The sequence below is a fragment of the Tauraco erythrolophus genome, chromosome 9 (genome assembly GCF_009769465.1).
Source record: "Tauraco erythrolophus isolate bTauEry1 chromosome 9, bTauEry1.pri, whole genome shotgun sequence".
In the NCBI taxonomy this organism is placed as follows: domain Eukaryota; kingdom Metazoa; phylum Chordata; class Aves; order Musophagiformes; family Musophagidae; genus Tauraco; species Tauraco erythrolophus.
The window spans coordinates 36,865,261-36,878,828 of NC_141473.1; the positions used below are offsets into that span (position 1 = coordinate 36,865,261).

General features: G+C 36.7%; 1 protein-coding gene across 1 annotated transcript; it reads right to left on the reverse strand.

The window, feature by feature from the left end:
* Positions 1-1,927: 1,927 nt before the first annotated feature.
* ATOH7 (atonal bHLH transcription factor 7) lies at positions 1,928-2,383 on the reverse strand. The gene has a single exon (XM_009988068.2). It carries the CDS (start codon positions 2,381-2,383, stop codon positions 1,928-1,930), a length of 456 nt encoding a protein of 151 aa, XP_009986370.2.
* Between the last annotated feature and the right edge of the window lie 11,185 nt (positions 2,384-13,568).

Consider the following 13,568-nt stretch of genomic DNA (forward strand, 5'->3'; position numbering starts at 1 on the left):
CAGAAGGCTGAATACACTTTCTGTTTGATGATAAAGATCTACTGTAATTGATAAGAAGTAAAAGCCCACATTTTAATAATTAGCACCTTTAAGGAAGCTAAAATATACATTAAAAGCATTTCTGAATGCCAGTGTTTAAAGGATAGAGTTGTTCAGAATATACAGTGCCTCTTCTATATGTATTTCACCTAGCCTGAAAGCCTGCCCTAGTAGCTTTTGCTCCAGGAATGGCCCAGCTCCCACCTCAGGAAATGTACTAGTCTGCAGGACAGTGACCAAGGGCAAAATGTCAAAAGGGTTCTGAGAGAAGACAGACAGTAAGGTCAGGTCTTTGGATGTAACTGTTCCTGCAGCAGAGTCCCACTCCCCCAAAACAAGGCTTAATTCCTATCCATGCTTTTGCTTTTCACTGAAAGCTGCGTAATTGTTGAAAATAACTCCTATCAAAGCTATTCATTTGAAAGAATTCTAAAATACAAGATATGGCAGCAGCCAGCAGGGAACCCGCCAGCCTTCCCTGCTGGAAACCCACCAACAGCTGTTCCGGGACAGCAGCTCCTTTTCTCTGTCTCCCTCATGGCTAACACTAGCAAGGGCTTGTTTCTGGAAACAAGCACCAGCAGAAGGACCCTTCAGCTTCATAGTCTGCTGACATCACAACCGACACCGGCAGTCAAACTTTTGTAGACTCTACGTCCTCCTACAAACACATCTGCTCCTCCAGCTGTCCTGCTCCTACTCACTTTTCAACCTTCCCAACCTCCTTTCCTCTTCTGCCTTTTATACCCAGATCCCTCTATCCTCCTCAAGTGAAAGAAGCAAAGAAACAAAAGGCAATTCAGGGCATCAGCAGTGCTGAAACGAACTCAACCGCTTTGCAAGAACGCTCTATAACTTTTTATCAAACTCTTAGCCTTTAGAGATATTTTTCAGCGAGTACGTAAAACACATTTCCTCCTCTAACCGAGAAGCAAGCATCATTTGCTAGTCGGTTCTTCTGCACATGAAACTGCCAGGACTGTGACGGAAGTAGCATAACATTTGGGGTGGGAAAGCCACTAGCAAGCAACCCCTAGAGTAGGAATTTCAGGTAGTTAGTGAGGACATATCATAGAAAACACTTTATTTATGATTTACAAAATCTATTATTATTTCCAGATAACACAAAATTAAGAAATAAAATCCTAACATTTGAAATCTACAAAAATCTAGAAGTTTAGATTATTTTCACACAAGCATTCTCATTTATGGTATATAATCACATATTCTTTTACAGCCATTGAAAATAAAAACATTACTTCTATGACTTGAAATTAGCTCTTCTTCGAGCATACCAGAGACACCATAAATTGGATTAAAGCAAACTTACACAACCTTGGAACTCATACGTCAAACTTACGAAGTTTAAGAAAGTTAGTTCTCTGAGGACTAGAACTCCAATACATTATAAAACTTTTTCCATGGGAGCCATTTATGTGAAAACAAATCAAAGAATAACTTTAAGGCTGACCTAAAAATAAAAACACAGAATGAAGTTTATTTCTGGTGTTATTCCACTCAGTCACACCATGGGTCAATTTGGCCCATGATCTGTAAAAAACACTGTCATGATTCATCACAGTAAAAAAAAAAACCATCAAAAACTTATTTAATAAAAGAATTCAGTGAACTAAATGGACTAGGAAGCAATCATCAGAAATATTTCAGATTAGAAGTATGCTTTCCACCAGCATTAAATAAGTTCAGTCTTCTCAAACACATATTGATCTAAAGTTCTCAAAGCAAATTTATTTTGTCAAATTAGTATAAGATGCAAACAAGAATGAGCTATTATAATGCCAGTATTACCTTATTCAAGCAGATTAACTCTTGCTAATTAGTAAATTACACATCTGGCCTGCTGCATATTCTTAGTTCGTAAAAAGTTCTAATTAGCTATTTGAAAGTGATCAGAGTGATAGCTGAATATTCGCTGTGCGTAAGGATCACTGTCCGTTGCCATTTTTTGTCCCGTGTAATGGTGGTAGCTCTCCGGATGAAAGTGTTCACAGTGAAGGCTAATCCATTCTCTTTCAGTACTGTATCTCTCTGCTTCGGCAAGTATTCTAGTGAGAGCCATGATATAACTCAAAGCCATCTGAAGGGTCTCATACTTGGACAGCTTCTTGTCTTGACCCCACTGTGGAACCACCTTTCTCAAACGATCAAAGGCTGTGTTCAGTCCTTGCATCCGTCTTCTCTCCCTGGCATTGGCAGCCAGTCTCCTCTTTGCAGCGTTCTCCATCCTTTCCGAACTGCACTTCACAACACAGCCTGGTCCACTTCTGCACTGGATGTCTGATTCTACGCCTGAATCCAAATGATTGGATTTATAGGTTTTCATATTTGATGCAGCTTCAGTATCACCCACAAAAAGACTACTCTTTAAAAAACAGGTATCTAAAAAGCAGTAGGGAAAGCACTCATGTGAGTAGCCTGCCTATCTCCTGAATCTGTTTCCAGATACCAATGATGGATTTTTTTTCTTAGCATCCAAAAAAAAAAAAAAAAGGGCTTCTGGTTCTTCTGGAAATGCCTGAAAATCGCTTCTTATTGTTTAAAGAAAGAGTTTTTAATGTCTTATGCTTTCACTCTTAATTTCTTTAAACTGAAAGAGATAGAAAGCAACAAAATCTCCATTCTCGAAATGTATGTTACTGAAGAAAATGGTCCATTTAATCCAAAAAGGATCTTAATGGATTAAACTACATCAATTCCAAATGACCATCTCAGACGAAAGAAGTTCTGATTCACTTTAGGAGAGTATTTTGAAGCGACGAACTGCTGCAATCTGAAGGCATAACAGAAATCTCTCCTTTCTTGACTCCGGCCGGTAAGCAATGATTGTGCCTTACAGGCAAGATGAGGCTTTATAGAAACTGCAAAAGCTAAACAGGTGGTAGCAGGTGGGCGGGCGGCACTCTGCTTCCATCCCAGTACCTTCCCACCCTGGGAACTACAGGGGGAAAAAAAAAAAAAAACAAACCAGTAAAATCCGAACATTACAGCCTTCATCTGTTGAGAAGTCTTCCAAAGCCATTCTGTCCAGTCCTAACAACTTGCCATCTGGAGTAGTGTCTGGCTGGCCCCACAAGACTGGGCAGTTAAGCAAAAGATCCTTTCAATGGATAATCTGTTGCAACTCAGGAAAAAAAAAAAAATCTCTGTGCATTGTAATATTTATACATTAAAACATGTGAAAATTCTGGTTAGATAGTATTAAGGGTGAAAGAAATAACTGTTCTAATGAAACAGAAGAGAGTTAGCTTAATGATATATGGCAGAGAATACTACTGTTTTGCATTATATGGTACCAAAATAAGTAGACTCAAACTATTAGAAATCTTTCAGGATTCAAAATCTTAGTATTGCATAAAGCACACAACATCGCAGAGAGAGTACTAGCTTGAGAAATATGAGGATTAGGTATTCGCATGTCAGCAAATCTGCTGTCATTAAAATAATTTAAAATATGTTTAAACAGTTAAAATTTAGCTATGGATTTATCTAATAATGATTGTAAACATATTTGGATAGGTTGTGATACAGACATACACAAAACCACAGAAGTATAATTTCTTTTTTTTCTGTTCTTTTTAATGCACCATATTAAAGTATATGTGTGTATTTAATGTGAATTTTTTTTTTAAAATGTGTATTTTTAGTAATATCCCTAAATAAGTAAAGAGAATAAAAGAGGATGTGAAAAAAAGAAATCTGCTTGCCAGCAGTAAGCAATCATTTCTTCTACCAATTGTAATGACAGAGAAGCCACCATACATACACCCACACCCCATAATCAAAATATCTTTGTTTTACTGTACTTGTATTACTAAAACCATTATCTACATAAACTTACAGGGAAATATCATGCAATCATTTTATGATATACAGAAAAGGTAAAACCAAAAAACTCTGCCACACAATAATTCATTATCAGTATTGATTTCAGACTTAATTAAATTGTTACCAGCATTCATAAATTAGTAGCTTTTTCATTAGAGACTGAATACTGTATATTTATTTAGAACTATAGCTCAATTGTTTTCATCATGACTCCAAAACTCGGTGTAGCTGTAAACAGCTGATTAATCCCTAGCAGAAGCAATGACAATGAAATGAGGTTGAATAATCCAAAAACAATAGGATGCAATTGAACACTAATGGACTCCAGCACGACAGATGCTGAACGTAGGCTGTTACGCCCAGTTGCTCTGCTCTTAATGTTCTGAATCCTAATGGTCTTGAACAGAGATGATAGTTGGGGTAGGGAGTCTCCATTATTCCATTATCAAAATGTATGCCACGTCTTCAATTTTTAAAGAAGTACAACTGCATCACATTTCATTATAAATGGTCAATATTCCTATCTGAGTGCACTGACCTATTCTCCCAAACATAAAGAACTACCACCACACATTAAAACGCTATGTTCTGAACGACAATTTCTGATTATTTGTGTGTGAGAGAGAGTTGAGAACAACACCTTTCAGAAAAGCCACATAACCATATGTCCTTCACAGAAGGATCAGCAATTAGAACTTGTGAGATACTTCTTCTGAAGGCGCTTCATGGGAAGTATTGCATGTGCAGCAGAAAAAAACCACACCTCTGATCTTCATGCTATTCAGAGAGCGTATTTTAGTGCTACAGCCTTCTATGCCCAAATTAGTTTGTGAGCTAAATCCTTTGTCTCTTGAAACAAACCTCAAGGGATTTTTAACGTAAAAGAACCCCCCAAAAATAAGGTGTTTTGTAAGTTAATAAATACCATGCATTCTCATGAGATAGCTCTTACTCATTTCAGATAATTAATCACTCTTAGTGTTAAGAGCACTGTTAACTTCATATCAGAAAGACAAAAAGCACCCGTTCAAAATATCATACGGTATAATAGAGTATTTTTTCATTTGACAGCAGTTTTCCTATTTTTAACTTAACGTCTCCTGCCAATATGAATTACAATGAAAACTTCAAATATATAGAAAATCACAGTTCTTAAGAACTTTGTACTTGACTCCGATAATGCTTAGTAACACAGTACATGACAGTGCTGTTAGTTTTCCCCTCCCTAATTGATTCACCACCATTATCATGCTTTGACTAACACATCGATATAACCTCAAGAGAGAAGCTGTGATTTATCTCTCCTACTGAACAAATTGTAACTTCACCTTAAATGATTCACTATCAAATCACAGGACAAGGGCCCAAATCCATCTGGATTAATAACGAACCCCTAACAGGATTTTATAGGTTACAGGCAAGGCTAAAAATTGTCCCTTGGCAGATCAAATGCCTGCTTTTCATCACTTAAAACGTTTTTAAGTTTCTGCTTTATGAAAGAGAAATAAGAAAAGTAAGCATAAAGGTCTTATGCACACCAATTAATTCAGTCTATTTGCATAGCCCACCAATCATATGAAAATACATTATCTACAGCTAGAAAATAAACTGCTTTATTGCTCAGTCAATAAGAAAAAAAGTATCATTGAAATTTTCCCAGGTTTCCTTCACCTGGTTTAATTTTCTCTATGTTTCAGCTTGTCTCAGTTATTACTTAAGCAATTTTATACCCTCCTCTGTTTATGTTTAATCATTTCTCAGTGATCTTATTCTTTGAAATAATTTTTCAAATTATTCTCAAGATTTTTATGATATGTTTTCAAAAGCTATTAGTATATTCTGATATGCTATACTGCTGGGGTGCTAAAAATTTTTCAAGATCTCAATTTATATTAGTTTTGTCTTTACTGTACATCAATCATTTCTCAATAATTCCCTTTTTACTCTTATTTTACTGTCATAGCACAATCTCAAGACAGAAGAGCCTTAGAATCACCAGAATTAACTCTAAAATAGTATTTTTAATGAAAATATTATGTTTTTCTCAGAGAAAAATGAGAGACAGGTAAGAATGCTATTTCAGTCATAAACCAAATTATTTTATCATTTTTAAGTCACCATTGATATTAGGAAAATAAGGATAGTTTCAGTCCATTAAAGAAATTAAGTATTTTCAAGATTTATGCCTATGTACAGAAATAAATCAAAAATTGTCTCTTAGATATCCTAGTTAATAACTCAGACGCGATTATCACACCCACTAAGAAGAGCTGGACATCTTCTATCTGTACTACTACAGAAAACACAATCTAATTACTTTTGTTGTGGAATGACTGCGGCCAAATACTAATTTTAAAAAGAAGTGAAAGTTACACTTCTGGTTAAAGTCTAATTCCTCAATACCTTTTCTCCTACAGTTGTACCAAAAATAACATATACAAGCAATACATCAGAGCAAGGATCTTACCTCTTCCTTCTAGCCAGAGCTCACTATTTCCTCTCAGGTAGATCTTTTCAAAAAGCCTCAGCAAGGCTCACCACTGTAGTTTATACCGAGCAAAGCTGAAAGACTGGCATGCCGTATGCTGCTTAATTAAGAGCAGGTGGGTAACTACCAAAATACGACCATCCTTAAGGGCCCAATTTCTAGAAACATTTGACTCAGCTGACGAGACAGGCTAGAAATCCATGGCATGCAGAATAATCTGTTTTCTTTCCTTGGTTATTTACGTTGTTTTCCCTGTCACAGCTGTAGGACAATTGGAAAACAGAATAATTCACAAACCAATGTTGTATCCTGAACTGAAAGGAAAGTTAGACACTAACTCGTACTGGGAAGTTGAACAGCAATCTACAGCAGTAAGATGAGTTTACAATCATTTCACCTGGTGCTTCCCAACCTCATACTGGACACCCTTTCCTACAGAGTGCTTAGAACATTTCATTTTCCTCTTAAGTCTCTCTGGGTTGAGCTTTTCTAATAGTTCAGTAAGTAAGTTTCTGAACCACACTTAAGGCTCTACTTGCTATATTACATTCCAGCTATCGCTTTTTCTCAACCTACCCATTTCTCCTTGCCAGTCATCCTTTCCTGTTCCAAGTCATCTTTCTTAACAAGCTTTCCCTCAAGTAAGGCTCAAAAAGCACAGCTTTCCCCACTGATCCTGCACAGAACATCCTTTCACATAACTGTTTTAAAGCATGCTTCTACAACTGAAGGTCTAAAACCTCCTACAAAAATAAACAAAAATGAGAAAGCGTTCATTTTATCATGGTATAAAGGAATATATTTTAAACATCTAACTGTCTAAAATGTTTCTTGCCTATATTACGTACTGAATATGATTACTATTACGTACATATATACGGTCACATACATATACACAAGAGACAGCTCATGAAAAGAAAGAAGTTTCCACTGAGAATAATGCAACCCATTGTACCACTGAAGCAGCAGAACCAGCTTTGACACATCATTACAAAGCTGGGACATTTTCTGAGTACTTGACATCACATAGGTTCTCGTGTGCTTAGAAATGCAGTTATCAATGTCAATTCCACCTGTGCATGCTCAGCCATCTGCAAAAGCTGGCCTGAGGTTTTTCACAAAGGGACCTACAGGCAACACACAACAGGGTACACACGGTTACCTGGCACAACATTCACTGTTCAACTAGCATTGGGCAAGGAAGCTTGGATAACAAAGTAGTACAGCTGTGTAAGTTTGGCTCTACAGCTGAACTAACTAGCCTGGGCAAAAAGCTGATCCTCTGTTCATCTTTCAACCATGAACTAACTTGTTCAGCACTAGCTTCAGTAGCAGTGGGCAGTACAAACATGCCCACAGCAACCATCTCAAAAAATTAAAATTACTTGTGAGGCATTACATAGGCATTCTGGCACAAGCAAGAGCAGAATCCATCTATTTAAGACGTAATTAAGTTTCTTCATCCACCTTTTATTTTCCTATATACCAAATGTCAATGAGGCAAGAGTCTTCCAGAGAAGACCTTCTTTTACTATATAGCTTGAGACTTACTAAAAGCACTATCCATGCTAGGCAGATGGGGGAAGGGATCTAGTTTACCCTCCTGACTCCAGACGGGAATTACTGTTTTTATGACCTCTGATAGATGTTTTTTGTAACCTGTTCTGAAAAACATCTAACAGGGTAACTAGCAGCACACGTGATATATTATCATCTTTTAATACACCAGGTACCTCAGGATTAGAAAGATGAAATAGATGGTTGGGATATACTTCATGAGCTGACTTGAATCCTATTTTCTCACAGCAGAAGGAAGTATAAACTCAAGACTCTTGAGTTCAACTCCAGATTCTGGAGGGAGCAGTACTGCAGGGGTTGTTCATCTCTGAGTCCTGATTTCCCTCTGTTGTGGCCCATATACTCTCTCTAGCTCTTTCAGGTGGTTCTCATCCAATTGTCATCCTGCCCATTTCTCACTCGTGTGCATCACAACCACCTCTGTAAATGTAAGGGGATCTTTGAGATTACAGGGAGACAAACTCCCATGTTTCAGCTCCTGTGCTCACTGCCCTCCAAATACAATGAGATGGTCCTTTCAATCTCAAACCAGAGATGTTTGTTCCAAATGGATTCTGCAGAGACGGTAACAGCCAATGCCCTACAAGTTATGAACCAGCATATGCGAACTAGGATTCATGTGTTTATTTTCAAAAGTTTATAAATGTAACTAAATTTAATGAGATCCCTGCCACTGAAGCAATACCAATGCTACAAACAAAACCAAACCAAAAAATCCTAAGCTTGTTACAGAGCGTGGATAAACTAAAACTTCTTAATAGGAAATCAGCTCAGTGTTCTTCCTTAATCAAAACACACAGTCAATCTCAAGCAACAAAGGAAATGCAATTTAGGATGTCATCTCATCTTAGCAGAGGGTGTGATTTGTTAGAACATCTTATCTGCTGAAACCTCAAGCTTTTGCTAAAACAGGTGGTCTTACCCCTTTCCCATCCCTGGCTGTTTGCTTCCTCCCAAACACTGGCAAGGTAGGCAATAATGCAGCTATGGGGGTAGTCAGTTTGCCAAGCCAACTTAATGAAAAAACATTCTTTCTTACACTGTAGTAAGTAACTTTTAAACTATGTATTTGCCATGCCAGCTGAAGCATAGGAAACACATTAATGTTATTGCAAACAATCACTGTTTTAAAAAAACCCCTTAATTTTAGTGGTCTTACATTCAAAAAAAAAACCAAAAATACCAAGATCATTCACAAGTTAGCCTTAAAATTGATTTTTTTTTCCTTTGGAATTCAGAATAAAATCCACACAAATTCCTAAACATAGAAACGGAACAGGTAACTATGCTGAGACAGTTTGGAATTTCATCCTGGAATGAAATCACTTTCTTAGGAGTATCTGTACCTTTTTTTCAGTGCAAATATTACAGTATTAGCAAAATTCCTCCTAAAAATATGTCTAATCCTACACCTAAAATGGCAAATACCATAATTTCCAATTCGTCTGTATCCAAGCCACTTGCTAATGAGTAACAATATATTTCACTTGGGCTCTGTCGAGAGCAGTGGTTTCCAGCTTTCACAAGACCATGGGCAACAATGCTAGCTACATGTTCCAGATGTTGTAGGAAGTTCTCACAGTCGTGGAGTGTCAGGGATCTCCCCAGCTAGCTCTTAAAGATCACTAGTTATTGATGTGTGATAACTCCTTCTTAGTTTCTCATGAACTTTCTTCTCTTAATATATGAGGATTGTCTTGCTGATATGCAGGAGAAAACTACAGCCGTTCATACAGTATTGGTGATGAACTTATTTTATCACAGCCTAGGGAAGAGACAGCTGTTACACTAGTGAAACTTTCTGTTCACTATTGAGGGGAGAAAGAGAAGTAGAGAAAGGGAGATACAAAAGGTGCTTCATGGTATCACAGGAGAGGAACATAAGAATGTGCTCCCATTGAATTTCCCAAATACATTAGCAGAAAAAGCCTTATTTAAAAACAAATAAACAAACAAACAAACTGCTTGCACATGCAGGTTTTGGTCAAGCCAGTAGCTTGACATACTTCAAAAGCAGGAAAAAAAAAAATAAATTGCAGCATTTTATCTATCGTATTAAAACTTTTCTATATAATTTATAACTGTCAAAAAATTGCACTCTCTGAGTAGAAGCATCGTTTCTCTCTGCAGATGCCAACAGCTAGTCCACTTCACTTCTAGTCAGTTCCTTTTCCTCATACGGCACCCTTCCATGGGACAGGACCAATAACGGGCTCTATGCACATTCAGCTTTCTATTCCTTCCACCAAAGTGCTGAAACATTCATTTTCTCTATTTTTTTCCTACAGTGAAAGTCACCGTCTATAGTCTATTCTTTTCTCTATCAAGAGGCATGAAGACCCTCAGACTGAAGCTGACATTTTCCCAGCACCTAAAACCACAGAAAACTAAGGAGGTAAGTAAGTGGGTGCTTCAAGATAGTCAATCAATTGTGAAACACTTATTACTTGTGTAAAATTTCTGTACCGTAAGGCTTTGTAATCTGCAACCTACTTCACTCAAAAGAATTAATGTGCAGGAAAATGCAAGGCAGTTTAAGTATGAAAATGAGTGTTGAAATTGTTGTAAATGGAAATACTTCTTGACAAGTAGACAAAAACCAAAAAGCACATAGAATGGTCCCTGTTTTGAGAAGCAGGGGCCCATGCTTTCTTGTATGCAAGAAAGCAGCTCTGTAAGGAATAAAACACGGTGCCTAATGCCATGAACCGGTAAAGACCTGAGTATGTTTAATATTAAGCCCTGAGTAATCCCACTGAATTCAGTGGCAGCCTGCTTACAATATATAAGGTAAAAAACAGCACTTGGAATTTCAGGGAAAAGAGAAAAAGCAAAGAAAGACAATGTGGAAAAACAAGAGCCACAAGATGAGATATAAACAGAGATACAGGCAGGAAGATGAAAAACAAGAGAAGGTTTCAAGTGGGCTGAGCTGCAACAGTTTACAGTGGCTGGAATTTATAGTCTATAATATTAGGAACAGTCTTTGCTTTTTCCCCTCAAACCCTTTGACGCATTGTTGTAACATGTAGAAGAGAATGTAATGCACTTTGGAAATTAATTACAGTTATACATCTTGTTCTTAACCAGTTAGGAAGAAGACTCTCAAAACTCCTCACCTCCAGAAACATAATTAATGCTACAATTAGTGTTGCTTGCCCAGAACTAAATCGTTTATAGAATGTGCCATATAGTTTATTGACTGAAATAAAAAGATGTGAAGCAACAATGGAGAGGGTGATGCCAAAGGAAGCTGTAAGCTTTTCATAAAATAATTTTTCAGTTCAGAAGGAGTTATTTTCTTGTGCAAACAGGCATAAAATTACTACCCACTGCCCTGCTTCTCATTGATTTCTGCTTGGCACAGTTCGCCAGATGCTGTTTGGTCTAAGTGTTGCCTTGACCTCCACTGGTGACGCTGGCCCCTTTTTGCTTTGTTGCACAGTATTTTCCCAGCAGGGAGGTCCCACCCCTCTAATAGTTCAGTTGCAACTTTTGCTAAGGGCTTACAGGTTACCCATATGTTGTACTGGAGGGGCCAGCCTGACTGGAATTAACTCAGAAGTGGCGTCCAGCATTGTGGCTGGAGCTGGCCCAGAGGAGATTATAAATGCCCCAAAACTAATTAAATATTTTGTCTCCTGCTGGTAAACAAAAGCGAATGAGGGCAAAAATATGAAATGCCTGACTTAACTAGGATCTGTAAGTAGCTTGACAACGGCAACCCTGAAGTCAGTGATGCATGATTTAAAAGCCCTAATGGGTCAAAGCTGTTACACAAATGAGACTTTTGTCAATTATCCTTCACTTCACATACTTGCAAAACTGTTACATAAATGTACTTACTACCAGTTTTCAGAGTATTTCACAACAGCTTTTCTGGGGTAAGACCGTCTGGTCCAGATACTTATTTCAAAGCATTCTTAATTTTCACTTTTGCACTGTAAAAATACAGAAAACAAAAATGACCATGCAAAGAAATACATACAAATAAGAGGTGACAGTATTTTCAGTAGAATTTTCAAGGATGTGAACTGTTAAATGGTACTTCATAAAAATGAGATAGAATAATTCTCTTATTTAATTATGTATTTAGTTACATATTTTTTAAAATTTTTAGCTAAGTGTCTTTTTCAAGGCATTTCTATTTAAAGAAATATATATAGAATATATATAAAGAATCAGTTAAATTATTCAAATACAGAATAATATATATTTAAAGAAATCAGCTAAATTATTTAAATAAAGTATCAAATGCTTTTGATATATATCATTGAGATTTAATGTATTCAGTTTTGTAAATTAAAAATCCTCTCATGGATTTAAAATATTGTATGTCCATAAGGGTATACTGTATTTTAAAAAACACTATTGCAGAGTTAACTTCTTTTCTTTCATTAATGTATAATAGCTATCAGGTAACTATTCCATGAATAGGTTTTAGAATGTTAAGTGAAGAACTGTCCTACAAAAATCCCATTAGTAAAGACAATGAGAATTCTAATTAGATGTTCTATAAACGGATTTTACACACATGTTTAACTTCACATGTTTATGTAATCCTACTGCAGTTAATGGGACTGATCAAGTGTCCAAAGTTAAAAACAGCTGTAAGTTTTGGTCATCCAGGACCTCAGTTCATAATGCTGCTAGTGTGAACTAGAGAGTGACTTGTTTAACGGAAGCATAGCATTCATCTTTCCTGGGAGGGCACGCGTCAAATCTTTATTTCTCCGTAAGTGTATTTTTACTTACTTTTCAAAAAAAACCCTTTACAATAAGGTTATCTTTACTTGCTGATGTTTGAAACTTGCTGAAAAATAGCAAGGATCAAATGTACGGGTAAAAGAAAAGGAAACCTTAAAACAAATTGATAGATACATATACATACACACATAGGTACATATTCCACAAAATACACACACGTCTCGCTTCATTTTTTATAGTACTTTACCATTAGATTTTTACTTTTCAAGTAAACTGCTATGCAAATTAAGTAATCCACACTCAGCTTAAGTAAAAGTTTACACTATCAACTGTAAGGGCTCACGCTGTAATTAATGCTTTCCAAACTAACTAGGAACTTTTGCAGCTATACTGGTTTGCGTCCTGCCATAGGCAGACGAGCGCCCATGCACACACGCATATAACACATCTGCTCTTTTGTCCAAACGGACAGCAGGACGCCACAGAGGTTTTTCCATCAAAAGAAATGTAATGCTAAAAGATTAAGATGTTCTAGTTACGCACTTGGTAATATTTGATGTTTCAAATCTCCCAAGTGTCACATTTCCAAAAGATAACAAATTAGGTGTGACAGGGATATTCTAACAGCTACTACTAAAGCTGGTTGGGAATAAAGACATACTTAATGTAGGGATTGCTAATATGTAATGCTGGATTTAGGATGCACAAAGGACAATGTTTCCCATTAGGTATATCAGAATAAAAAGTGATAAATCATGACTAGCAGAGCAAAAACTCACTTCATTCAATGTATCTAGAAAAAGGACCGAATATTTTGTATCAAAAAGCTTGCTGGTTTTATTTTCTTCCAGGAAGCTAGTAGTTTCTTCTCATTTCTAATCATTTCAGAGATTTCAAGAATCTCAAATGA

Excerpts from the sequence above, each read along its gene's own strand:
- ATOH7 (XM_009988068.2), bottom strand. The coding sequence starts at position 2,383 with ATGAAAACCTATAAATCCAATCATTTGGATTCAGGCGTAGAATCAGAC.